This window comes from Epinephelus lanceolatus, chromosome 1, assembly GCF_041903045.1.
Source record: "Epinephelus lanceolatus isolate andai-2023 chromosome 1, ASM4190304v1, whole genome shotgun sequence".
Lineage (NCBI taxonomy): Eukaryota > Metazoa > Chordata > Actinopteri > Perciformes > Serranidae > Epinephelus > Epinephelus lanceolatus.
This window is the reverse complement of record NC_135734.1, coordinates 30,042,298-30,069,658: the sequence shown is the minus strand read 5'-3', so window position 1 is coordinate 30,069,658 and position 27,361 is coordinate 30,042,298. Positions and strand designations below refer to the sequence as shown.

The 27,361-nt window shown below is 41.5% G+C and overlaps 1 protein-coding gene across 3 annotated transcripts in view; it reads left to right on the top strand.

Annotated features, from left to right (window-relative positions):
* Positions 1-27,361, top strand: part of cacna2d2a (calcium channel, voltage-dependent, alpha 2/delta subunit 2a) — a 205,016-nt gene that overhangs the window by 101,134 nt on the left and 76,521 nt on the right. For 2 of the 3 annotated variants that reach the window (XM_033627001.2, XM_033627000.2), the window contains exons 4-5: positions 2,924-2,983; positions 24,260-24,304. In XM_033627001.2, coding sequence (XP_033482892.1) covers positions 2,924-2,983; positions 24,260-24,304 — 105 coding nt within the window. The remainder of the gene's footprint in view (positions 1-2,923; positions 2,984-24,259; positions 24,305-27,361) is intronic. The other variant, XM_033627002.2, reaches the window with a different exon arrangement.

The window sequence follows — 27,361 nt, the reverse complement described above, 5'->3', positions numbered from 1 at the left end:
GTGTGGCTCCACAAATGAATGAGCTTGTACTGTAGCAGGGGTCTAAATAGGGTTAGTCATTTCAGGGCTCTGGGACTTAATGGCTGATCACGTTATTCTGGGACAGGAACAAGATCGCCCCCTAGAGGCCTGGGGAAACCTAGATACTGAGGCATGGGAGGGAAGGAAGGGAGTAGAGAGGGAGAGAGACTGAAAGGCTTCACCATATTTGCCACTTGGATGACTTCCTATATGAGAAGCCTACATACTTTAAGCTTCTTCAGAGATAAGCCTAAGCTACATCATGGTAAATCATGTTAGACTGTTAAAGCATATTTTTCAAGACAACATCAATGAGTAAGTGGTGGTTGACACTAGTCTGAGATGAAAATAATATTAAGGCAGGCTATATCTTGAAAGTTTTTAAAATCCAACTTTAAGAAAACTGTCAGTTTTAACAGTGTGCCCTTTATGCCTGTTTTATCTTCGGCTATGGCTGAAGAGAAATGATCCCGTCTGGGCCCCAAGGTGACCACAGAGGAGCCAACCTTCTGATACACACCCAGGCCTGATTAGCCTGTGGTGGGCCTGCCTTAGCGGAGGGTGTCTTGTGATAAAAGGCTGAAACCCCGGATGATGTTGAGGTGCACAACTGATGATGTGTCAGGGGATGGCTCTGCCGGGCGGTCACAGCCGAAACACCTATGCTCTGGCACGAAGCTGAAACTCCAGGGATTGTCACACCAAGTCCTAGCCGATTAGTCTGTAGGCCTGTTCTTTGTGTTTACCCTTGTGATATGTTGTTACATTGGAGTGAAGAGTCAAATGACTAAAGACAAACTACAACACTGAAGGATCTAGTGGTCAAAGGTTTAAACTTAACACAAAATAAACCACTGCCACATATCTTTGCATGTAAACTATAAATTAAAAATCTATACAGCATTTTGACAATCAATATACTGTCACATAAAATGATATAGACATACTCAAGTGTGTCGATGTCTTCCTACACTGGGGTATATCAGGGTATTTTGAAATCCTGAACGTATGAGTTTCAATACCATCAGTAATACAGATACTCCTCTTTCTATTAAACTGGTACGGAGATGTAGTACACAGCATGTGCCACCAGGGGTCAGTGTCTACTGGTGGATCAGGCAGCTGAGTTGAGAAAGATGGCAACTGAAAGTGGTGGGGATAACGTTATAGGAGTAGTGAAAAAAAAGAATACCTCTGCCCGGAGTATTATTAAATGTAACTTTATAAAGCAATTTATTAGATACATGATTTTATTAAACACGTCATTTCCGTTCAGCTCATTGATGTGTCGCTAGCCACCTCAGCAACAAGTGTCATCAGGTCCTCCAGCAAGAGGGGTGCCTATTTCCTATCTGGTCATTATTCCAGGGGCCATAAGAATATAAACCCAGCGAGACTTGTCTAAGTGGGTTAATTGCGTATCAGAAACACAGCATTGTGGGACAGACCAGTGGTTCCCAACCTTTTTCCTTATTGGACCCCTCTTCTACTACTGAGTAAACTGACAACTGAGTGGAATATTTCATAGGTATTTCATATTATCTCTAATGCATAAGAACAACAGCAGTGAACATCTGATGAACTGTATAATTAGCCCCAATTGTGAATGCAGTAACTTCAGAAAGTTGGAGGAACTGCAGGAAACAAACAATTTGGATGGATTTTGAGCATTATTTATTAGCATTTGCATTGAGCATTATTTCTATTTTGCATCAGTTAAGTTAATATCTTGAATCATAATCTAATCTAAATGATTCCATTTAGTTTTCTTCAGTGAAATGAATGAACTGGTGAGATATAGGCTTCCTGTATATATAATTTTTTTAAGCTTCCTTATACCCCCGAAAATAAAGATGCCCTTGCGACCCGCGTGAAGCTTTGACGACTCCTAATGGGGGTCTGGACACCCGGGTTTGGAACCAGTGGGTTAGACAGTGACATAAAAACTTAGCTTTTACATTTTTTTTTTCTTTTTAATACACAAATACCGTTATCTACTGTATAGCAGAGTGAAATGCCAGAAAAGTATCAAGTAATAGATACCACCCAAGCCTACCATGTACAAGTATCTTGAACTGTATTTGAATGCGTTCTATGACACTCGCTCAGAACTTGACAGCAGCCAAAGTCATGAATTTTGAGTCACAGCAGACATTACCTCCCTAGCTATTGTTTGCCACTTATCTAAAAGCATGGACAAATATCTTGCATGCTTGTTGACAAACAAACATCCCCTCGGGAAAAGTACACAACTAACCTGCAAATGTCAAGATCGGTCAGTACGGGTTTGGAGTGGTGTGGATCTACCTCAGATAATAGCAGCCCATGCCTTGACTTGTTACTGCCATATCCCTGCTGTTATTCAGACAGACACACACACATATTATCACCTCAGTTTGTAACCACACTTTCACTATATGGCACTCAAATTTCCCCAATTTAATTTTGTATTTCTGATGATAAAACTTATCTTCTTGTTGATTCTCAAGTGTGGGATTTTTTTTAGAGTTTATTCATCAATATGTTCAATGTTTTTTAAAAGATATAGACGTTGTGAAACAAAGACAGTTTTTTAGGTACAATCTACAGCTTATAGAGGGGTTTAAAATCTGTATTTAGCTGGCTCACCTAGTGTCTGTGAACAAGCAGTTTTTGATGAAGGCTTGTGGTGCCATACTGTAATTTGGACCAGCACTTTAAGGAGTGTTGTTGGGTTTGGCACTCCCTAATCCTGTGAATTATCCAGTTAATTTACAGCTGTACTTGCTTTTGTAGGGAACAAGGTCACCATCGCCATCGTCCCATCTGTTTGTCTGTTTCACACACACAAACACACACACGCACAAATCAATGTCCTATTGACTTCTGACACTCACACTGCTGTTTTTGTGTTCCCTTGTAGAAACTGGCCAGGGAGGCGGAACAGCTTCAGAACCTGCATGTATGGCAAGACGGTGTGACGGTAAAGTAGGACACCCGCTCCTCTCCCTCCTTCTCCGAGACCTCTTCCTTCTTTTTTTCTTTTCTTTTCCAGGCAAAACTGGTTTCTCTTCCCATCACCTGTTTTAACGTTTCCTCTCAATGTAGCAGTTCTCCCCTATTTTACTTGAAACTCTTTAATGACAATGTGATCAGCATCACAGAGACAATGTGGTAATAAAAAAAAACACACTAACAGTCTTAACATGTACGCACACACACTATAATTACTAACTTTTGGGGTTGTTATTTTTCTGGTCTTCAGTTTTATCTAAGAGTCTTCTGTCCGTTTTGTTTCACAGGCCACAGCAAGTTGAACATTACATTCTCTTACAGCTGACCTTTAAAACATAAGAGATCCGCTCTCGAAATATATATATAAAAAAAAAAATGGCATTACTGTGGTTTGTGTGTTTGACTGTGTGTGTTTGTGAGCCTCCGTGCTCCACTGACTCTCAAATTTGCAAACACATAAATGCCCCATGAACATGCTTGCATACTGATGCACGCACACACACATATAACCTTACCCGACAGATACACATGCACATTCCCTACTGTCATATCCTCTGTCTCCAGGGAGACGAGCTCGCTGTCATGGTACACTTCCCACAAATGGATTTTTAACCCAGCGCCTCCTGGGGGATATTTGAGAAAAGGCTTTAACTGATTTAAAACGAATAATTATGAGCCCTACTTCCCTGCAAAGTCCATTTTTATTCATGGTTGCTTACACTCTGAAGCTGTAGTCTTGGGGTGGCGGGGCTACACCGCTCCCACCCTCCCTGCTGGTCCGAGGGAGGGAGCTGCAGTGCAGCTGTCCCTTCATCTTAGGCCTGAGGGGGGTTGATGTCTGCCTCCCCCTGCCCGGCTCTGATGCACCTCGATCGGATGTGTAGCCATGCAGGAAGTGGAGCCCGGGTCACAGTGACCACACACAGCACACCTGTTCATAAGTAGCTGCATCCAATATGGCATCAATACCTCCTCAAGTGGAAAAGCCAGCATTCTCTTTAATCCAACCCACCCCCGCCAAAACCCCTCTCTCCCTCTGTTCCTCCTTTCTGTCTTTCTCTTCTCGTTTCCATCTCTCTTTCCATCCAGCACCCACCGTCACGTTCATATACCTTTTCTGTTATCTGTACGTGTCTTTAATCAGGCATGAAAACAGTTGGAATATATCATATTGTTGCAAATACTGCAAAAGAATCCTAATGGCACTCCGCTATTAATAATGTATTGGAGCTGATTTCATTTGCCTTTATAATTAGGCCAGGTAATGAATCTCAGCAGGGGCGACTGTGAAACCATTAAAAAAGAGGTGGAGTGGGGGAGGAGGAGAGGAGTGGGAGAGGTAGATATGCCACATCCTTGCAAGGAGATTTTTCCTGTTTATAGATTTTGTGCTTTCCTAATTTCTCTTTAGGTGAACACTCTGCTGACTGACACTCTAATTAGATTAGGGCTGCATGCTCTTTGGGCATATTAGGAGAAATGCGTCGCATCTTAAACTAGCGGGTGGAGCAGTCTGTCAGATGAAGAGAAAAGGGGTTTATGCATGAGTGACGGTGCGTTTTGATAGAATTTATGAGTACGTGTGTGTGTGAGTCTGTGTGTGTGTGTGTGTTGGAAAAGCGTAATGTGGTTGTTTGTGTTTGTCGGCAAGCAGGTATTTATTTGCATGTGTTTATTAACGGCAGGTTCTGTACCTGGCCCAGCCCATCTGCTCGCCTCGCCAAACCGGTGACATCATAGAAACTCAATGATACGCCTGTTCCTCATAGCGGCTGCCATCGCAGCTGTTACCGTAGCAATTGGAAGACCTCACTCTTCCCCTTCCCTCTCACGCACACACACATTCAAGCTTTTTCCCAGTCTAACCGCAGAGCGAGTTTTTGACCATCCCGACTGCTGGACATTATGGATGTCAAAATGTTGATCGTAACAACTGTTGTGATGGTCGTTCAGGGTTTTAAATCCATTGGAATGAAATGGTGTGTGAAATAGACATTAAAGTGTTGGATTGCCGCTGATTTCTCAAGGTCAGGTGCCCATCCCTCTGTGACACGCCACTATTGTGTTGGCAACAGAGTCATCCCAAGGCGACACAGTCATTTCAGGGCTGCTTTGCAATTCTCCCAAGGAGGGAGGAGAACCAGCAGCTCCAGGGCCAAATATCAAAACTTTGCTTTGTTTGGTAAACTGAGAGTTGGCAGCCATAAAGAAGAGCACTATTAAACCTCTCAGGGAAGCATCAGCATATCCCTAATTTCAAAAATGCTCTATTTCAGAATGAGGTTGTGAAACAGTCCTACAGCTCTGAGCCAGCAGCTAGATGTGGATAATGTATAGGTTGAATTGAAATGTTGCTTTTCTATAGTAAAAGCCATGATATGATTATCTGCGTGTTTGACAGTTCAAAAATGCTTTACTATTTTTTCTCCCGTAACGCAACCAAACACCAAAACCACACATTAAACATGCAGACATTTTAAAAACAATGATAAAATTGTGGGGCGTCGGTGGCTTAGTGGATAGAGCCCCATGTACAAGGCTGTTGCCGCAGCAGCCTGGGTTCGACTCCAGCCTGTGGTCCTTTCCTGCATGTCACTCCCTCTCTCAATGACAAAACTGCATTAACACAGTTGGCCAGCCAATGGAATTAACAACAAAAAACAAAAAAACAGCTGGAAAAAAAATCAATTAAATGCTTACGTTAGTGTCCATCTAAAGATTGAATGCACTCGTGCAGAATGATCTCTTAAAATCCAGGGCTTATTGGTGCCAGAAATGTAGCAGTCATTTTCAGGTAATAAATATTGACATACATGTTATTCTCTTTAAAGTGTAGGGATGCACCAATCTGACTGATAGTAATAGCGATACCTGGTGTAATACTGTATATAAGCTATATGCCTCACTGTGTGAAGGTGAATGGTGTCATCCTTACATGCATAAGGCAGCATCAGACTTGACTAAAACATTGCTTTTCTAACTTTGTAAAACAAAATGTAACGCATAAGTATGTAAATATAAATGTACTGAATTGTTATTTGTTATTAAAATAATAAATTGTGCCCAGCAACTTGGTAAAAAAAAATTTAAATGCAGCAACAAATTGGTCAATACTTAAACAGGAAATAAAATTCCAGTTTAAAACAACTGAACAAATATGCCAGCCCAATTGTTATTAATAATCCAGCTACCTGAGTCAGCGTCGACCCGATGTTTGGTACAGTATCAGTTGCAGATCAGCGCTTCATATTTGAAAAAAAAAGAGACTAAAAGTCAACAAAAAATATTATTCAGCCTTAGGGACTGATGACTTCTTAACTTGGAGTGTGGGCGGACATATTCATGGTGAGGCTTACTGAATATGCTGGGTTTGCTGGTAGAGACAATGTGGGACAAAATAGCACCAGATTAGGCTTCTGTGCACCATATCTGCCACCAGTAACATTCTGGCAGCTGTTCTAACATTTATTACGACAATTTCATATATTATGACATATTAGGATTTTTGACCAGCTAAAATATGATCTGATCAATCTGATTTAAATGTTTTCAGTAGTCATGTATGAATTATGGATATCCCCAGTCCAGTCAAGCTATTACATGATTAAATGGTGTCTTTACATCTGTAATGTCATTATAGATCCAGTATCTTAAAATGACTTCTGACCAGTAAAGATAATCTAGTCCTGACTGATCACGGTGTAATTATGACTCTGTAATACATGTGTAGATAAAGTATCTTATAGATTCTCTGTGTTACAGTGGGTTGCTGTGTGTTTTTTAAAGTGAGCTTGACCATTTTCAACTCTTCTTTTATGTCTCACCATGCGGTTTGAATGTATGATAAATGGTGAGCTTGGCCTAGTTTTGCTCAGGTCATGCATGTGTGTGTGGGTTCAGTGACAGTGACTAATGCTGAGGGTTTAATACTTGGTAATGGTTAGCCTGCGGTTAACAAATCTTTTCACAAGGACAGTACAAACAATATCCCAACGATTACATAATCATACTCCTGCCTCTGTGGGAGCATGCACAGCATTCAACAGTCCTATTACTCTTTTATTTTATTCAAAATACTTTGATTAGTGAGATTAGTGAGTTATTAAGTCTTGTTTAGTTTGAAGAAGCATCCATTTTTTAAAACTTTAAAGCACCTATTATCACCATTGTTTATAAAAACACTGAAGCACTTGACTACTTGTGTGTGAGAGGGGTCGCCGGTAGTGATGATCATACAGAGAACTATCTCTGCTGTCTCTCTCATGTCTGTTGCTTTAAAGCTTCTTTTGGCTAATTGTTTTCATCTTCCACCCTGCAACTTGACTGTTTTTGTTCACTCTCAGGCTCTCATGGTGTCGTTCTCAGCCACAGCATGCAGGCTTTATGAGTGAAAAAGCTCTTAAAACTGACTGTACACTACCTGCTCAGCACCAGATGGCACACGGAGTAAGTGACTAGCTGTTGAACATGGTGGAGCATTTAGCAGCTAAAGAGACATTTCTCAAAGGCAGTGTGCATTTTGGGCTTTAATTCATTAGGGGGCCGGAAATACAACTCTGAATGAATGGTGCTTTGCATCTGCTGGTTGTATAAGTAGATAACTGTTTGCCAGTGTTAGCCATATAAACTTGATAATGTGTCAATGTTGTCTTTACAACCTCTTCCCTCAAGTGGCCAAAAAAATCAATCAGTGCAGGTTTAAAGATGCATTTCTTTATCTTTACGCAGAGCTGCCATTGATCCTATAAACCTACAGTGATTAAGCTGAAGTTGGATAATCTCACCCTTTAACATACTTTTTCTAAGAACTGCACAGAGATATTGTGGCCAACACAGTGCAAATTCAAAAACACATGCAAAGATTTACAGCAGATACAACAAAAGAAATCAAATTGGAAAAAGGTGCTGCAGGAAGCCAAAATAAAATATCTAAACAGCAAATATGTTACAAATACAGAAATGATGTCAAAAATACACACAAACCCCAAAAATGAACAGGAAAACTCTTCACATCTAGGCAAAACATCAGAGATTCTTAAGGCCTCTACGGGGGCACTAAGTTTGTAACTAACTAAGGCCCTTTTAATATCACCTCTTTAATCCACTTTTCTTTTTCTTTCAAAAACAAACAAGCATTGGAGTCGGGATCACATTTACATGAAGCCAAAAAAGCTCTATGTCTGCGGTATGAAATTACCTGGATGATCAGCACTGCTTCCACATCACTGAGCCCATGGAGCAGGCACACTAGAGACTTCTGCTGGCCAAGCCGATGACATCCAGTTTAGCTCTGCTAACTTGAATCAGGATAAAAATATTTAATTTTGCGGCTCTTCTAGCCTTTACAAACGTCATCGGACCGAACGGATCAAATCCCAATAGTGAAATGAGTCATTTTGCTGGGGTTGTTACACACATATTCACTGATTAATAGATGTCTCTTTCCTAACTTAAGTCTATGGTAAAAAGTCTTTTTGGGCTCAATCACGTGATGGCCTCAGTAGTTGTAATTGCACTGTTTGGCCACTATGAAAATAGGCCTCAGAGCCTGGCCCACTTCCTGGGGGCATGCTCTTTCTCAGGTCGTAAACCAAGCTGTTCCACTTAGTGCTCCCCCTAGAGGACAGGAGAACTTCTGTTGTGCTGACTGGATATGATGCATTACTTTTGGGGCATTTGTGCATTGTATATTTGCATCGTTTCTGTTTTCACAGCATTTTTGCTGTTGATGTGTTTGTTTTGGCTTCTTTCTTTACATTTGCAGCACATTTCCGTTGTTGTTTATGTTTTGTATCTTTGTGTTTTTGAATTGGCATCATTTTTTAATCTGCAGCACATTTCTCCTTGTGGAAATATTGTAGCTCGTTGTTTTGGGGCGTTGTAGCACATTTGCCCTCTTAGGTCACCGCAAATAGGAATTGGAAATTAGAAAATGGCATCAACTAGTTTGTTTCTTTAATTTCGGTAAATTGGCATCTATTCTGCTAATTTTCCAAAATGGAAAATTGCCTGCGGTCAACATCAATGATATGCCCAGCCATATATTATCAGCTGCATTAACATCAATCAGTTGTTCAGCCCCCCCCCCCATCGTATACTGTCTACAGATGATGACGATTGTTGCTTAGCTGAAGGAGGGTTGACACGAAGTGCAACACGTTGGAACAGAGACATGAGATTGGATGAAAGAAAGGATGGAGATTGTGGAGATTGGAGGAAGACATGTACTTTCCATCAGATTGTGATGTGGCAGCTGCTGTACGTTTGAAATGCATTAGTGCTAATAGCGGTGCCATTAGGGGAGAGAGAGGCACTCTGTTGATGGGTTGCCATGATGAAACCAGGGAGAGGGGGTGACAAAGAGAGGCACGGAGGGAGAGAGAGGTGTAAGTGAGAAAGCAAGTGAGTGAGGGAAGAAGGTATAAGAGACGGAGAAAACGGGAAACAGAGATGGAGCCATCTTCCAGGCCATTTACTGCAATCATCACTCTCTAATCAATCAAGCCTTTCATCATAGGACAACACAATCTCTCCTTTTCTTTCTCTTCTCTCACTGCCTCTTTCTTTCTTCATCTCCATTCAGCCACCCACTCTCATACATAACACAGCCATGTTCATGTGACCTCTTTCTTGCTCTTCACACACATATGTTCATCAGTAACTTTGTAATACCTGCAAATAATATTCATCCATTCACACCAATTCTGATAGCTTTTGCTTTCCCAAATCATCTTTTACCAGTTCTTTGAATAAAATATATTATTATTATTATTGCTGAGATCAATGGTGGCTACATTTAGCCAGTATTTTTAGCCACATTTACTGCCCTAAAGACACAATAGGTCCCCAGTAGGTCCCCTCCAGCTAGTGCTAGGTGCACTAGCTGGAGTTGCAGGGGTTTGTTCACTTGACCAAGTTCGGCTCCTTTCATAATGCCTCTATTTGAGATAATTGGCCCTTCAGAGGAAATGAGTGAGAATCATTGTGGCGACTCTCAGCCCAGCCCTCGAAGCTACCAGCTCCATTAGCCACAGAATACATTAGTCTTATGAAGGCTGCCTTTGACAGATTCAAATTCTGGTAAAATAGACAGAAATGAAGGGACGCCTCACTCTGCCTTTGTTTCATCTCGCTCTGCTCTTAACATGTTCATTTTTTTAATGTCATTTCACCTCTTTTTTTTTCCTCCTTTGAAATTATGTCAATAATGCCCTGTTTTCATCCTTCACTGGATTAACTAAAACAGGCAGCAATTGGCCATTTGTCAAAGCACATGCATTTTAGTGTTTGTTAGCAAATCTGTTCCTGCTGAACTGCGACATTTTTCCTTCCCCCGTGCTGTCATTAGCTGAGCTGGACCAATAGGAGATAATGGATACAGCAATACTTAGCAAGGTAGTGGTGTTTTATCTGCAAGTGATTTATATCGGTTTAGTTTTTTTATACACTGACTGTTTTGTATTTCCCCAACTGCATATCTGTCCCTTGCTTTTAAAGTCAGATGCAGACCTTCTAAAGCAGAAGTAAAAATAAAATTGATTTTGCCAACCATCTAGTGTCAGCACCATAACAACCAAAACTCAAAGGGATCTTCACAGTGGAGGCCCGAGAGGGATAGGTTGGAATATAGCTATGTGTAAACCCTTTTTTTAAATGCACAGTGCTTATTTCAAACACTGATAAGCATAGCCACACTGTATAATCACAAATAAACTGCATCTATTTTCATTGTGAGCATTTTTTTTTAAACTTCCTTATGGCTGCGCTGAGACAGAGTGCTTGCAGCCTGCCGAGCACGTAATGGAACTCATAAACAGTGTTATCGCTGAATCCTGAGCCATGGAACGGACTTCCATCTGCTCGCCACTAGAAGGGAGAGAAATGAGGAGGGGCTATGTGGAGAGAAATTCTCACACAGTATACAATTTAGCAGATTCTCCTCACTATCAAATGTATCTGATGGTGTGGGCGCCTCAGTAGAAAGTGGACCGAGCCGAGATGCATCAGTAATGGAAGCGAACACAAATAGAGAGAGAGCTCGGAGCGTGTCTATGTGGATCACGCCACATTTGATCAGTTGATCAGTTAGTATTATATCTAGACTTCACCTTAAACTCCAATTTTGTCTCCCTCTTCCTGAGCTGTCCCTCTGTTGTCTCCTCTCCTGGTGCCTCCCCGCACTTTCCATCAACCGCTGCTCGGCTCACAGCTTTGATCAGGCTTTTGGTTGCTGTGGTGACCCAGCAGTTTGGTATTTTCAGCTTCTTGATTGCAGACCACTGTAATTTGCTTAAGTGGTGCTCTCCAAGGTATAAATGTCCTTTTCTCAGTTTTTTTCCTTCTCCCCTTCTCCAACTCCTTTCTCTCTACCTCCCTTCCACATCTCACCCCTAATGTTCCTCTGCTGCTTCAAGAGAGACCTCTTGAAAACTCATGCTGTTCCACTCTCGAGTAGAGGGACACTGGCAAAGTCTAAAATGACTCAGAATGGAAGAAGCACTGAAGTACCTGAGCAGGTAATGAGAAACGCTAAGATAAAAAAGAAAACAGAGAAGGAGAAAAGTTCAGGTGTGTCAGTAAGCCTTCAGTCGGCAGCAGTTTGGCCAACTGTGATGCAGCGTGCTAGCCAGAAGAGAGGGTTGAGAGAGTGTCCCTCATGTCTAAATCCTACTGATCGATCCCTCTGCCTCACAGGAGATGGGAATCAATAGTTAGAGAAATCCAGAGAGCCGTGCTACGGACCTCGATTTTCCCATTTCAACACATGGCCAAGACCCATGAAATGTTATTTTTAAGGCCCCTTCTGGTCAGAGCAGGGTCATGAAAAGACTTTTATTTTTATTTTTATATCACAGTTTTCTCTTTTTATAATGTAGACACATTGTCTTAGAATTTATCGATTAAATCATTAAGTAATACATCAATTTCTTTATTGAAAGAAAATGAATCGTTAGAAGAGAGTTGGAAAATAGAAACAGCAAATGCAGTGGTAGGGGGGGACGGGGGACATGGGATTTTATGGGTACCAAAAATATTAAGTATTGAACTGTTACCACCATCACCATAGGTTTGATTCTCAAGAAAGACTAATAATACAGATATAAGAATAAACACAGGGGCCCAGTTGTTCAGAAGTAATGTGACTGGATTTCGCATCATTGGATCAAATCTTGAAAATGGGTTGATCACGTAATCCAGTCTTAGTTTTGATCTGGATTAAAATTTCAGTATGTGTTGTTCAGACTTTTTATTAGGATTGGGATACCATTGATGCCAATATCAATGCTATCCTGACGTCTGCTGATGGGTGGATTTCAGGACTAGATTGTAATAAAGCTTTTAAAATGGTAAAATAGATTTACATTTTATATGTTGCACTTGATTTGTGTAACGGTTACAGTGATAAAGTGGATAAAGTAGACATAGCGCCTGGGCCACGCTGTCTGCATGAGCAGCATATTTGTATCACAGAACCACCCATATTAACAGGTACAGCTATACTACCCGCGTGAGCAGCATGGGTCAGGCGTGGTACGGCTGTAGCTCAGCTGCGGAACATCTATAGATTTGGAGTCTCACCTATTTTTCCATGTAATGCACGTTTTTCAGCAAAATAGACAGTGAAAATGGTCTTTTGTTATGAATGATATCACACCACCTTTCACTACAGTTTCATTTTCTATATCTGCCTCAGACATTAAAAAAATATGAATATTACTTTTTGACTTCCTGTTTCCGTTTCAAAATTAAAGCCCTCTGATGTTTCTTTGGACAGAATCCCTTCACCTGTTAACCCAAGGCTCTTTATTGTGAGATAATTGCAGGGCTGTATTGTTGACAATGCAGGCACTTGCCATAAATTAATGGATTCTCTGCTTTCAGTTGTGGAAATACAGTAGTTCTACCAGCAGGCAGCTCTGCAGCAGTGCCGCAGCAGCAACAATATCTTTGTGAACACTGCTCACATGTGAGCTCCAGCAGTTTACTGAGGTAGCTGTCATGTACTGCCCCCGCAGGCACCGTAGCCCGGGTGTTAGGGTACCTATTCAGCTTTTTTTTTAAGGGCTGAATGAAATAATCCCCGAAATAGCTGTAAACATCCAACAGAAATTACTCAATTTTAACTTCCATTTATCACTGTAAAATAATTACAATGACACAGTCAAAAGAAGTTTCTTACCCCCATGCTGTTTTCCATCTCTTTAAATATTAACACTTGAAGTGGCCCCACACTGGCTATTCTACCTGTTGTCTTTAGATGGCTAGGAGCCTACAATGTGATATGTAGTCCCATTTAGAGCGCTGGCTATCTGGATTTGATCATCTTGTTTTTTTAAAAATGTAACTGGATCACGGTGATCAAATCCCATGCTGCTTTGAAATACCAGCACAAAAGTGAGATGGATAAACTGATCCTGGATAGATCCAAATTAAATCTTTTAAACAACTGGGCCAAGAATACTCTTTTATTGTTAAAGTACAAATGCATTTATCACTGACAATGAATATTTACTATTTCTAGTCTCTGAGAATAAATGTAGAGTGAGTAAAGGAACAAAATTATTTGTTACAGTTGGGGAGGGGTCAGGCTTAATATTATGTGGGGAACTGGTCCCCCCTTAACCCTCCCTCCCGTTGAGCTGCCATTGCCAGCATGAGTGAGGATGCTGTGGTTCATAGCCTGTGCCTTAAATCCCTTCGCTACCATGTCAACCCGATAACAATTTTAATTTTGGACTGAAATTTTGAAAAAAGACAGAAAAAGCAGATTCCGGCTCCTAAAATATGACAATTTGTTGCTTTTCTATTATTGCGAGATGAATATCTTTGGGTTTTAGACTGCTTGTTGGACAAAAGAAACAATTTGAAGACATTGTGATGGGCACTTTTCACTATTGTCAGAAATTTTAAAGACTAAATGATTGATCGTCTTATCTTGTCTCCATTAAAAGAGATGTCTGCAGAAAAAAAAAAAAAAAAAATTGATGTCCGAGCCCTCCTTGTGTTCCAGTTTACCATAGTGCTCCAGGAAAGTGGTGAGTCTGAGTGGGCAGGTTGTCATTTTGTGAGTGGCGACAGGTTGGTTGTGCTGTAGCAGAGGGGAGAAACCTGCTCTGGTTTTAGTGTTTGCTCAATGTATTCTGTCCCCGCTGTCCTTGGTGCCTGTCTGCAGATATCTTAAAACAGGCTTCCCTTTGTCATTTGAATGTTGAAATCATTGTGAGGGACAGCAAGGCATCTGATGGAAATGATTACGGGGTCGAAAATAACAGGTTTCCTTTGGCCGGTGCTGATTGTTGATTGGCCACTCTCAGTCAGCCTGCAAAGAGGAGGTGGCAACTTCTGAGGACTCTATGGACTAGCAGTGGTAAAATGGCTGAAAAACATCAGTGAAATGAAAAAGCTGTATTCAACCCTCTAGGAAAAATGGAACCTGGAAACATTTCACAGAGATAAGTGGAGCTACGGTGTCACACCAAGCTGTAGTGTGATTGGACGGGGACAACCTGACTGAGTAGCGGTTTGTTTGTGATTGGTCACCCCGGCTACAGATGCCGTAAAAATGTTAGACGTGGATAATTGCATTTGCTTTATCAAATCCCTCTGGAATCCAATGATAGCGTTAATATTGCCATGGCCTGTTTATCTTATTTGTCTTCATTTGGTCTTACAGCACCTCTTTCCTGCTTCCCCTCTGATCATCAGATTGGGGGCTTGTTTGGGAGGTGTTGGCATGCATGTGTCATGTTGGATAGGCTTTTTATCTGGCACTGTGTCCATGCAGTGTGGTGATGCTATCAGCGTTAAAACCTGCTCCTCAATGGAGCCCTGTCAGCCAACAATGGAGAGCAGCATTACCCAGAGTGCAGCAGGACAAAGCCTTCTTTCGTTATCGCAGGATTGGAATATTCACAGACTGATTTAACTGCTTTTACCAAGGGGGAAGTGTCAGGCTCTGAAAGAAAGAGACAGCACAGCAGAGAAGGGGAAGAGAGAGGAGAAGAAGAAGAGAGGGAGAGAGGAAAAGAGGAGAAAAATAAGATTCTGTGACCTGCAGGATGTTTACAAAGAGAGATTTATAGAGCAGAAATTGCAGATTCATGGGTGAAATTGGGGGCATGAAATATAACCGTGGCGTATGTACCCTTGATATATTTTAAATTATGTATTCCTAATTTCGCAATAATCAAAACTTCTCTTTTCCTCAATTGTTCTCCCTCGTTCTGTCCTCCCTCCCTCACGCCTTCTTCTATCTGTTGGATTGCTGCCCATCTTTCTGAGACTCTTTGAAGTGAGCATGCGTTTAGAGGAGGCATGGCGCTCTGTCTGAAGAAGAGCAAGACATTGATGAGATGTGCATGGAGAATGTCATTCACTTTGCTGAATTTGCACTGTGTATTGGAGCTTTAATCTGGGGGCACATTTGTTTATTGGCATACAAATGAACATCTGCATGGAGCTATGCTTGGACGCCATGGTCTCAGCAGCTCCCTAATCGCTTAAAAGCCTGGAGATGCAGAGCATGCCAATGAGCGAGAGAGAGAGAAAGGGAGAGAGAGGGAGGCAGCCGCGCCCAAGGCCTCCGTCATGCACTCCTTTATCTGAGTTTCGCTCTAGCTCGATAGCTCTCTCTCTCTCTCCCTCCCTCCCTCTCTGTCTTCCAGGCCAATAGTTTAATTTCCAGTTTGCTGGTTGACTCTTTATTGACTTGACATTATAAAGAGGCATTTTGGTAACCTTCAGTGGTTAAGACAACAGCCATATTTTTCAGACCAGACACCTCAAACAACATGTCTGCATTTATTTGTAAAGTGATGAGACAGGGTACCAAGTGGCTCCCTCTAGGACAGAGGTGCAAATAAACTTTTAAATAAAGAGGAAAAAACATTCTGAGGGGAAAAGCAGTGACTTCCAAGAATCAACTGCAACAAGTAACACTCAAAGACACTTTCGTAGCATAGAAAAAAATTATAGTATTTTATTTATATTATCCAAAAAAAAAACAGTTTTAACAGTTACTCTGGAGAGTTTATTTCCCCCTTTCTATTTAACCTTTCTATATGTGCATTTAAAATGCATTGTGATATCACCAGAGAACAATTTATATGTTGTTTTAATGCTTCTGAGTTCTGCTCTTTTTAACTATTGTTGGCTCTTACTGTTGTTCTTATTCTAGACTTACTTCATCAACAGATTTACATGCACACTATTCTGAACATGACAGTATTTTGAATTAAATTGCAGATCATGTAAGCAGCACATTATGTTTGGATATTCCAAATTAGGCCTTTTTCAGAGTTTAGCATTTTTCAATTAAAACGTGGGATATGTTGGTATTATCCATCCATCCATTTTCATCCGCTTTTCCGGGGCCGGGTCGGGGCCAAGCAAAGCACCCCAGACGTCATGTGTACAGCACATTTGGAATTTAAGTCTCAATTTGGGTTTTTCCCGCAGTTTGCGACACACGGCCTCTTGCCGGTTTTCAGTCGGCTCTGTGTCATCTAGGGATGCATGATAATATCGCCACATCATCAGTATCGGCTAATATCGGCTTTAAAATGAAATATCAGAATTGGCCAACATGCTTTTTTTTTTTTTTTTTTTTATTTTGCACAATGAGTAAAATATTACATACATTGAAAAGCATTCTATTTCATGTCTCCATCTGCTGGTGGGCCATCATGATAAGAGTGTGCATGCATAATATGATGTTAACTCTGATACAGAAGAGACTTGATGATCATTAAAGTTAGCTGGGGGAAAAAAATGGATATAATGATATAGGTTTCAGTTTTCAGTCAGATGAGTTGTTACATATCAGCATATCGGATATCGGCAAAAAATCCAATATCGTGCATCCCTCATGTCATGGATAAGTTGTACACTAATCAATAGTTTGCACTGCTGGGGTAGAGATGCATGCCCAAAATAAAAGCTGACATTTCTAGTCAGAAGGAGAAACATACCTACTTTTAAACATTATGATAAACTTGGATACCAACAGCTTTTTGGATATGCGTAAATATCGCAGCACCAACCTTTTCAAGAAGGAGGTTGAAGGAATGAAAGAGGGAGGCTGTGTTTGCACGACCCAACAAGTCTGCCACCAGTGGAAAATTCCTATATTGATGCAAAGAAGCAAAATGACAAGCCACTCTAGTGTTCCACTTTACTTTATTTTGACATGATAAACGTCATGTTAGGGTACGTTAATCAGAGTTCGCAAGGCTGTATGTCCACAGCTTGGTAGGAATGTTGTCTTTTTTTGGACAAGGAAAAAAACAACAGAATATTTTGTGCATGTACAAGTAGTTATTTACCTAAACAATGATGATGAAGTTCATGATGACAAAATAGCAGATACAGCAGTTTTATAGCCAAAATTAGGTCTTTAGTCAGTCATGTGTTTGCTTTACACACAGTTGCCTTTGTGAAGTATGTAGTGTTAGCTGAACCTGTTTGAGTGGTGTTAATTCAACTTCATGTTAGAGGCTGTAGTTTGTGTTGATGTTGAATCGTATCACATTACAGGTTTAATTTGTCTTCACCATTATGTTAATTAGGATAGACCCTCGTGTCTCAGTATAACGCTGACCATAATGACCATAACGTTGAATGAATCAATCCATTTATAAAAATAACCCTGTATGGAAGTAACTTGCTGTCTTTACTTTAAGCAGCCACAGTACAGTTAGCTTGAATTTGTCCTGTATTGTGCAGAGACAAATGACATGTTTTGTCACTGCACTGGAAACACAGGGTTGATTACACAGTCTTTAGTTTTGATGTCATTACTCAAGAATGTCTTAAACTATTTGAATTCATTTTTAAGTAGGTAACTTTTATCTGTGTTCTACTCAGTAGGCTAACAGTCATCAATTTTTTTGACAGGCAATGTTAGAGTCACATTACTGATTAAAACATTTGATGTCAAATGTAACATCTTCCTCGTGCAGGAGCGATTATAACAGCATGTATTATATAGGAAGCATTTTATTTAACATAATTCAAGCCCTTCCTGTGTCAGCGGATGTGCTAAATATCTTCCAGTGGCGCAGAATAAAACTCACACACTTCAGCACCGCTGCTGGAAAAAAATCCCTTGAGAAACAGTGCAATCAATAACACCTCTGTTAAACAGTTGAAACTAAACTGAACATTATTACCGTCATAAGGAGAGGATTTATGACAGGGCTGTTTTAGCTAGGTGTATCTAATAAGTTGGTAGCTGAGTATATATTGAACTGCTGTGAGTCTTTTATACAATAAAAGGTTGTATTTAAACTCAATTTTGGACCTGCTAGCTGCTGGATCTCCCATTTAAGTACAATTGAGGTACAAGTGAGTATCATTTTTGTCCGCATGCTGTATTTTTTTTCTCTCACATTTCTGTGAATAAGAAATATGCCCGCACCCAGTAAAGGATAGGATTTAACATCCCGTGAATCAAAAAGGCTCCACCAAAGAACAAGAATTCATATTTTATTCACAGGCAACCCCTGCAATTCAAGATCAAAGTGGTTAAAGGGCTTTCAGATCTCTGACAAATGTCTACATGTCTATGATTAATTTACCTCTGTTTGAAAATCATATTTCATGAGCTCACATTTTAACACTAGTGCAAACCTGTGGGCCATAACAACCAAAGGAAATGAGCTGAACTAATTCGTTTCTGATGGTGTATTGTGATTTCATTTTGATGTGTCTCCTTTTAGCATGAACGCCCTTGTGTGTATTTTTCCTTTACTTTTCAATCTCGAGATGAAATTGCATGTCACTCATTTCTTACTTAACATACATAGATTGTAATGCACCCGTGTGTCGCATGTGCGGCGGAGTCAAAGTGTCAGAGTAGCCTATGTGCTTAGTCTGGAGGATTGCATTCCCCCTGTCACTGGAGAGTTCTCACCAGCTTATATGGCCGAGTGTTTATCTAGTTCAAATGTCTTTGAGTTTCATACCGTTTGACACGTAGAGACGGGATATAAGGACGCTGTGGAAATAGAAAGACAGAGGGAGAGATAGGGAGAGACATGAGGAGAGATTGGAGTGGGGGAGATAAGGAAAGGAGTTGGAACGTATAGCTCCATAACAGGTTTGATTCTAACTTTACGTAAGTAGTTCTTCACTGCAGCCAAATCACATTGTTTAGTTTTTCCTCCTTTATTCTGGTTGCATTTTCCAACTAAATGAGCAGCGTGTGTGTATGTGCGGGCTTGTGTGTCGTGTGTACCTTATGGGCTGATGTGCGTGGGTTAATGAAGAGCAGTAAATGAAATCCTTTATTGTGTTTGATATAATGTCAGCTTCCATTAGGGAAACTGGTGCTACGAATGATTGCTAGACTATCGAGGCCAAGAGAGAGGTGCACTGTGTGTGTGTACGTGAAAGACGTTGTGTGTGCGTGCGTGTGTATGTGTGTGCACATTTCTACGTGTGTGTGTGTGCACACCTCAGGGCACGGCGGAGGCACAGAGTGTGTTCTGTAATTATAAAATCATTAGCAGGTGTCCAGAGGAGATATGAATATGACTGTAATCTGTCCCCACCCATGATGGAGCGCTTGTCTCACACTCAAATGTCAACCTGTCTCAGCCAGCCCATTGAGAGAGCTCACAGTTTCAAAATTCAAAAGATTTAGCCCCAGCGACCACACTCTGTCATTACATGTGCCCCTACATATGACAGCCTTTATGTAGCAGCCATTTTTCAATCACACATTGTTACCCTGGCCCATGCTTTACCAGATAAATCATCTGTCAAGGCCCTCCTCGCATATGATGAAATTTTGGGGCTCTAAAGGCTCCGACCTTCACTTGACAGGAGATTTTTGAAGTTTAAATGTGTAACTACAAGCAGTGGGTGACATTAAAATAACAGCGTGTAGCGATGACAAGAAAACATGCTGGCAGATGAACAACCTCATAGTCTGAAAGACTGACAGGCGTACAGACAAACAAAAGATAGGCAGGCATGTATCTGGTCAGACATAAAAACGAGCAGACATTGTAGCCCTGGCGAGGAGACAAAGTCACATTGTAATCTAGAGCAGAGGGGCGGTTTCTATAGCAACAGTAGGCATCTAACCTACGCGCCGCTGCTTTTGCTGAAATCTGAAATTGGCGAGAGGAGGCTGGTATTGAGGATAGAGAGATTGGGAGAGATGAAGATAAGACAGGGCAGGGTGGAGGAGGAGGAGGAGGAGGAGGAGAGATGTGGCAAAGGGAGGAGAGAGGAAGCAGATCGAGATAAGGATGAGGAGAGGGAAGAAGATGAGCGGAGGAAGATTGATGTAAGGGAGGGGCTGGAGATCATCACCTGACCTCAGTGTTTGTCTCCTGTTTGGAATTTGTTGGTCCACTCAGCATGATAGATTTAATTTACTGATAGCACTTTGTGTCAGTGGAAAATTCTCAGATTTTGTGTGTTTCTTTTGCGTGCATGTGGTGAGTGAGCGCATACACTCAAGCCTTGTGTATAGACTTGCTCTGTATGTATATCCACAAGTGCGGACATACTGCATTCGAGTGTCTGTGAGAATGCGATCATGTGTTAAATACTGTGTGTGTGTGTGTATTAGCAGGGTGCACAGGCCTCAGAGAGACATGCATGTGGGATAATTGTTGGCTTGGTGTTGTATCAGATGTGTGTTTAACCCAGACCCCAAGCCCATAGAGACCTGTGACCAGCCGCAGCAGATGGCCGTGCTGCCCCTAGGGGCTGCTCAGAGGGTCATGGTGGCCTCGGACTCGTCCACACGGAGCCACCTCTTCTGTGCATGTCTGTGTGGTGTGTGTCAGAGTGTGTGGTTGGAGGCAGAGGTTGCTCATGAGTAGGATCAGTGTATCTCTAACTGCCCGTGTAATTACATTCAGAGGTTTCACTTTCATCATATCGCAAAAGGCAACAAATAAGTAGAATTTATATAACATCTGACTTGAAGCTAACAGTTACAGCGCAATTGCTATTATTCATCTTGGTACTGCTGTAGGTTTTGTTATGAATTACCATTTGTAATCCAATAGATATCATTGCTGTGCCCAATCATGTCCTACCTGCTCTGAATTTTAGATTGTAGCTTGACTTAAAAACAAAAAATCCCATCTCTGAGTTCTCTGCATCTTTTCGCTTCCATTCAATTTAATATTCAAACCCATTATTAGCATTTATATGCATAATATAAACATTTAATGAATGTATTAAAAGCAGATATAAGTGTTCATTACTGTATTTGTCAACATCAGTGTTCCTTCTATTGAAAATATACAAAAGCACAAGCAATAATTAATGTATTCAGTTACTAAGTTATGATTGCTTTACATTAATAAACATATAAATGTCCAATTATCTACCATATGTTATAACCAATTTAAAAACAGAACCACCTTTATTGGCTAAGCATGTGTACACATACAGGAAACCTGACTGATTTATTTGTCCATCGCTCCCAGTGTACTTGCACAGAAATAGACATGGCAGCAGGGAACAAGGTCAACAAAGCTGGACAAATAATAGTAAAGAATAGGCATGACTATTGTGTACATGTTAAAGAATAGGTGTTTATATATAAAGCACCAAAAATAAAATGAAAAATAAAACATCTACATAACACTCAAGTGTATATAGATGCGGTTAGTGCAAAGAAAGAAATACTGAATGGATTTCCATGGACTGGATGATTATGTGCTTGTGTACATGTTTATATACTGTAAACACAGCATGCAGGATTTATATTGACAGTGACAGATGACGTGTATTTTGCCTTAAGGTAAATGCTAAATAGGGGGAATTAGCTTAAATAGTGATGATGCAATTGAAAACAAGAAAGCATTATGTGCTGCCAACACCATACTAATGCTACACATACTGAGACATGACTGTAAGCAGTGACTATTGTCTGTACATGGTGCATGATGGGAGCGAGTAAGTTATTATGTACAGGCTAAGGGTGCAGCAAGGTAAATACAGCTGTCCAGCTGTGCAAACAGACATGATACCAGTGATAGATGGATGATAAATAAAAGGAAAACCAATATAAATATCTAAGACAGGTTCCACCAGAACAGCTTCAATGTATCTTTGCATAAAATCTACTAGTCTGTGGAACTCTGGAGGGATAGCATAGCATATGATTCACATAATTTTCATGCTGATCAAATCATCCAGTGACCCTGTGTGCCCTGTATGGAATCATCTGCATTTGTTATGTATGTTTCTCCACTGTTTTTTCTTTGATTTATCATATATAACGCTGTGTATTATATATATATATATTTTGAGATAGGCACAGAATACTGTGTAATGAAGTGTTAGCCAGCGAGCTACAGTGTTGGACCTCTCACTAACTCTCCTCAGCAATGTGTGGTATGTTTTTTTGAGTGTATTATTTGTTTCAGTAAAGCTGCTGGACGGTGTCCCTCGGGTGCAAGGAACCAAGCGTTTATTTACAGGAAGCAGTCCTGAATAATGAGTTGTAATGCCGCAGTAGTGAGAGTAAACTCTTTAGAAGCGAGGGACCAGTCTAAGCAGGACTGGGCTCCAGATCAATCCTGCTGGCAGACACAACAACACTGTTGCTCTGCCACAGTCTCGCTCGCTCTCTTTCTCTTCTCTCTCTGCAGAGGCACGGGCTATTTTTAGCCCTGGCAGCTCTTTCCCCACTGCACCCACCACCACTACCACCACCACCCATCTCTCTCCTCTCAGTCCATCCCTTCGTATCACCCCGACCTCAGCCTCCATACTAACCCTCCACCTTAACCAAGTGTACTCCCTGAACGATCTGCTCTGATCCCTCCACTCAGCTCCTCTCCTTGCGTCCTCACTCCTGATCTCTCTGACAGAGCTGGGGAGGAGTGCTGGTAAGTTAAGGAGATGTGTCAGGGGGGCAGATTCTGCTTCTTCTCTATCTTGTCCATGCTTATTACCCAAAGACACAAGCTGTGTCAGGGCCGGTCAGCCCCATGCTCAGTGTCAGTGCGAGTTTTGATCATACTGTGTGTCTTTGGTGGGTTGTTAGGGACTGAGCTGAGCTGATGACTGACTCTCTGATTAGCACTGGAGGCCAGCCAAGACCCGGGTCGTGGTGTATGGAGAGGCTCTCACGCAGGAGGGAGCTGAGAGAGAAGGATGGAGGCTGACAGACACAGAGAAAAGTTCTGCATTTAGGTGGTGTGTGTATGTCTCTGTACCAGTTAAACAAACACAGAGAGCAGCATGTGTGTGAGACAGCAGGAGGGAGATGAAAACAGTGAAGAGCAAAACGGTGAAAGCAAGCAAGAGACAAACAGAAATTGAGAGAAAATAAGTCAGGCTGAGTAAGTCGTGTGTAAGACTCGCTGTACCTGTACAGTAGACTCTCTCTGTCTCCGTCAGCCGCCCTCCCGCATCAGACCATGACCGCGGCTCCTCCAGTGAGGGCGAGTCAGTCACTGTGGTGCCCTTGAGAGTGCATCCTCAGCCAGCCTCCTCATGATAATGAGGCAGGCCCCACGGATGCTGCTCGCTGCATGCAACCCCTGCCCGCCCTCACGCCTGCCTCTACGGGAGATAAGGACGCCAGTTCAGAGGAGAAGGGGACGGCGGGGAGGCTAACAGTCTGAGTATGGGGTCTCTGCTCTGGGTAAAGGCCGGCAGCTTGGTGGCAAGAGGCTGAATGTTTGGCTTCAGCTGGTGACTGGTAACTTCAGTCTGTAATTAGAGCAAAATAGTGTAACAAAATAGCATACATTTGCATTCTTTTCCTTATTCCTTTTTCTGTTTCTTTTCTTTTGTGAGAGCTGTTTTCCTAGACTGAAAACACAGCCAGCGGAGGTCGATAAGACTCCCAGAGAGACTAATATTTTGAGTTTATTCTTTTCTCTGCAAACTGAGCTCGTACAACAGCAGATTCTTTTTTTGTTAAAGTTTTCCACAACACATAAAGATGTTCCTACGGTGTTTTCAACACAAGTTCGAACATGTGCCACATACATTGCATCTTATTGACACAAACATTGCCCAGATGCATTACATCCTTTGATATCTCTCTACAGCTGTCCGCTCGCCCTCTCATGACTGCCATTCCACATCACACTACTCCTCCTGTGTTCTGTGATGCTGATTATATTCTCATGCTGAACAGTGTGATTGAATATAACCACGGCTCTCTCTAGCTTACCACCGCCAGGAGTCGGGGCTGATATAGACACTGCTATATCTTCTCTCATCACCTGTCTTTTCACTCTTCTTTTCTGCACAGGAGAATGCCATTTCATACTACGATTCCAAAGCGGATTCAGACTATGTGAGTACAGTACGGACTGCTCCCCCCCTCCCCCGTCTGCCTGCCTTTAAACCCCCAAATCCTACCCACCCCTGCCACCCTTTCCCTGCAACCCCACCCCACCTCTCCCCCGGCCTCCTCGGTGTTGATGCCCCACCCCCCACCCCCTCCAGTCACAGGCCCCTGGGATGTCTGTGTGTGTTAGTGAGGTGACACTGCTTTATGGTGAGTTGGTGTGACAGAGAAGGGGCAGGCCGACGTGCATGTGACAGTGACTTCAGCTGTCCTCCCCCAGCCTTATTTCCAGAGTCTTCTCCCTCCCCGCTCTGACTGTGTTGACTGCGGACGTGAACTACAGGGTTGTTAGATCTCCCATCAAGACACCTCGCACCAAAAACATGCCGCACTTTCATACACCCAGACACCATTTCCATCACGCGTGTCATTCATATTGAAGAATATGAATGACATTCAAGGAAAGATCTGCAGGCTAGGTTACGCCGTTTCCTCCAGAAAAGCCCTGCGAGTCACCGCTGTCACCACTCCGCCTGCAGTTCCTCTGTAGGATAGGTCACACTCGGAGTCCGTGTCCGCTGATTGATTAAGTTTCAAGGAGGAGTGCAAGAATCCCCCCTAGATCACCAAAGCACAAAAAGATGGGAAGAGAGTGAGATAGAGAGGGGAAGAGAGTGAGATAGAGAGGGGAAGAGAGTGAGGCGGAGGAGCCATAAATCATGGTGTGATTTTCTCTTTGTGCACGCCACTCCTGTGATTAATGACACAGCGCTTTAGGGCCTGTCAGCACATCTAATTGGAGAACATCAGTCATCATTAACATGGCACACTGAGGCCGAGGCCGTGACACACCCCTGACCCCCACTTCACCAACCCCACAACCACCCAAACACAGTGGCAGAGGTCAGTCAGAGGTCATCACTCTTCCCTGCAACCACAACAGTCGCACACCAGTATGCCCATATCTGAATTACGATTCCTTCCACGACGACCCTGTTCAATTACGGTTTTACGACTGGAGTCACAATGAGCTGTATGTGTCGTAATGATCTGTACTGTGAGGGAGATATGATAAGAATTCAGTGGTAAAAAAGGTAAGTGATTGGCAGGCTCTCTTATCCAGGCCTTGTCTCCTCTGTTCCCTATCCTGTACTCTGTACCCTGTTAATTCCTCCTCTTGTCACTTTACCCTTGATACAAAAGTGCGATGTGATTTGATTTTTTAAATGTGCCAAAGCATGTCAAAAGTGCATTTTATTTATTTCACTTATTCGACTATGGACCAGCCTCCTGGGTTCTTTGTATTAGTGACACACACAGATTTTAACAGCTGCCTTTCTGGACTGTCTTGTTTTCTACAGTTTGAACAATATTATGACTTTAAAGTGCAATGATATACCGGTTTCAAAGTATCGTGCTGTTATTATATGGTTATCATACAGTGTACATTTCCTTATATGGTGTTGGAAAAAAAGCAACCAGCTGGAGACCTTTTCATTATTTTCAAATGGGAAACTTCCAGTTAAAAAATGGTTTCCAGTTTCAGTTACAGTAATATAGCGTTTGTTTAACCAGAAAGGCCCCTGTGTTTTCATTCTTTAAAATACAAAGGTTGTTTGGTCTGAACGATCCTACCCTCACTGCAATACTGTCTGGTAAAAAAAAAAAATAAATAAAAAAATACTGTCATTCATGTCCCAAGGTAGTAATTTACTTTGAAGAGAAACATCAAATATATGAATTATTGCAAGTCCATGAATTGCAATGTTTAATCAAATTTAAATTTTTTTTAAAGTTGTGGCATACTCCATTTGTAATATGTTAAAGAAACTATTCACCAGCTGTAATGTTATTTTTTGCCTGAAGGAATCCTTGTTTGTTTAAAGGACTGTTTTTTTTCTCTATCTCCCTCGTTCCTGCAGGCTTTTATATCATCACACACCCACATACTCACACAAACACATACACACACACACATGTGCAAGGTCTTAAGTGACATGTTTGAGGTTAGCCCTGGTTGGCTGAAGGCGGGAATGAAAGAATCTTCAAAATGTCATCTCTGGCCTCTTCAGCCTTTAATTAAACCTTGAGAACGGGGAGATAAAATTAACAAATTGGGTAATGAATCGAGCAAAACAGGTGGTGGATGGTTGAAGAAAATGAACCAATCAGTCTTTCCTGCGTGGATTTATTCAGCTCCTAATTAGACGCTGCCTTGGTTAATTATGATTGGGCTCTTCTGAAGAAGAGAAAAAAAAAACTCCCTGCCCGACACTGACAGAATTAGTGTCAGACTGAGTGATAAACAAACACCTCAACCTCACAGTTAGTGATGCTGATAATTCAGCTTCCCTAACCTAATCTGGTTTACTATTAATGCAGAGACAACCTGTGAAAACCCAACCTGTGCCAACAAATCTGCACTAAACCAACATTAATCTAAAGTATCAGGTTTAATAATTTCATCATTTAGTCTTAGCTTAATGTTTTTGGCCCAAGCTCTGTAGATCTGCCCCAGGCACCACTGTTAGTTTTAATCGCTAGCATTTGTAGTCAGCAGTACATTTTATTCTTTCATATCATTACATTGCTTTCAGAGTGGTGTGATTTTATTATGAAGATAAAAGCCAATATGACCTGGAAACAGTTATCAATTTTTATATTTTCCCTTGTTTATAAATCTGCAACCCTGTTTAGTTCTCCCTCAGTCCTTTCTTATTTTCTCCAGCCTGTATATAATAATAATAAAATATGTGTATTGGGTTGGAACCACAGGTAAAGACTATATTGTCATTGCTTTAACAGTGGTAATATAACACTTGTTAACTGCTAGTTACTGAATGTATTTTTAAAGAGTATTAAAGGAGGAAAAACCTGAAACTCTTTAGTCTTGTGGTTGCCAGATTGCAGCCTCAGCTCAGGTCCCAGAGGTGTCGAATAAAAACAACAGGCGAACAGTCTTTTCTCAGCAGCGCCCTAGACTAGGACTGATTAAAAGAAATTATGTCTACCGTGCATTATATGAGGAGCTTTTACAATAAAACTAAAACATTAGCAAGTTCT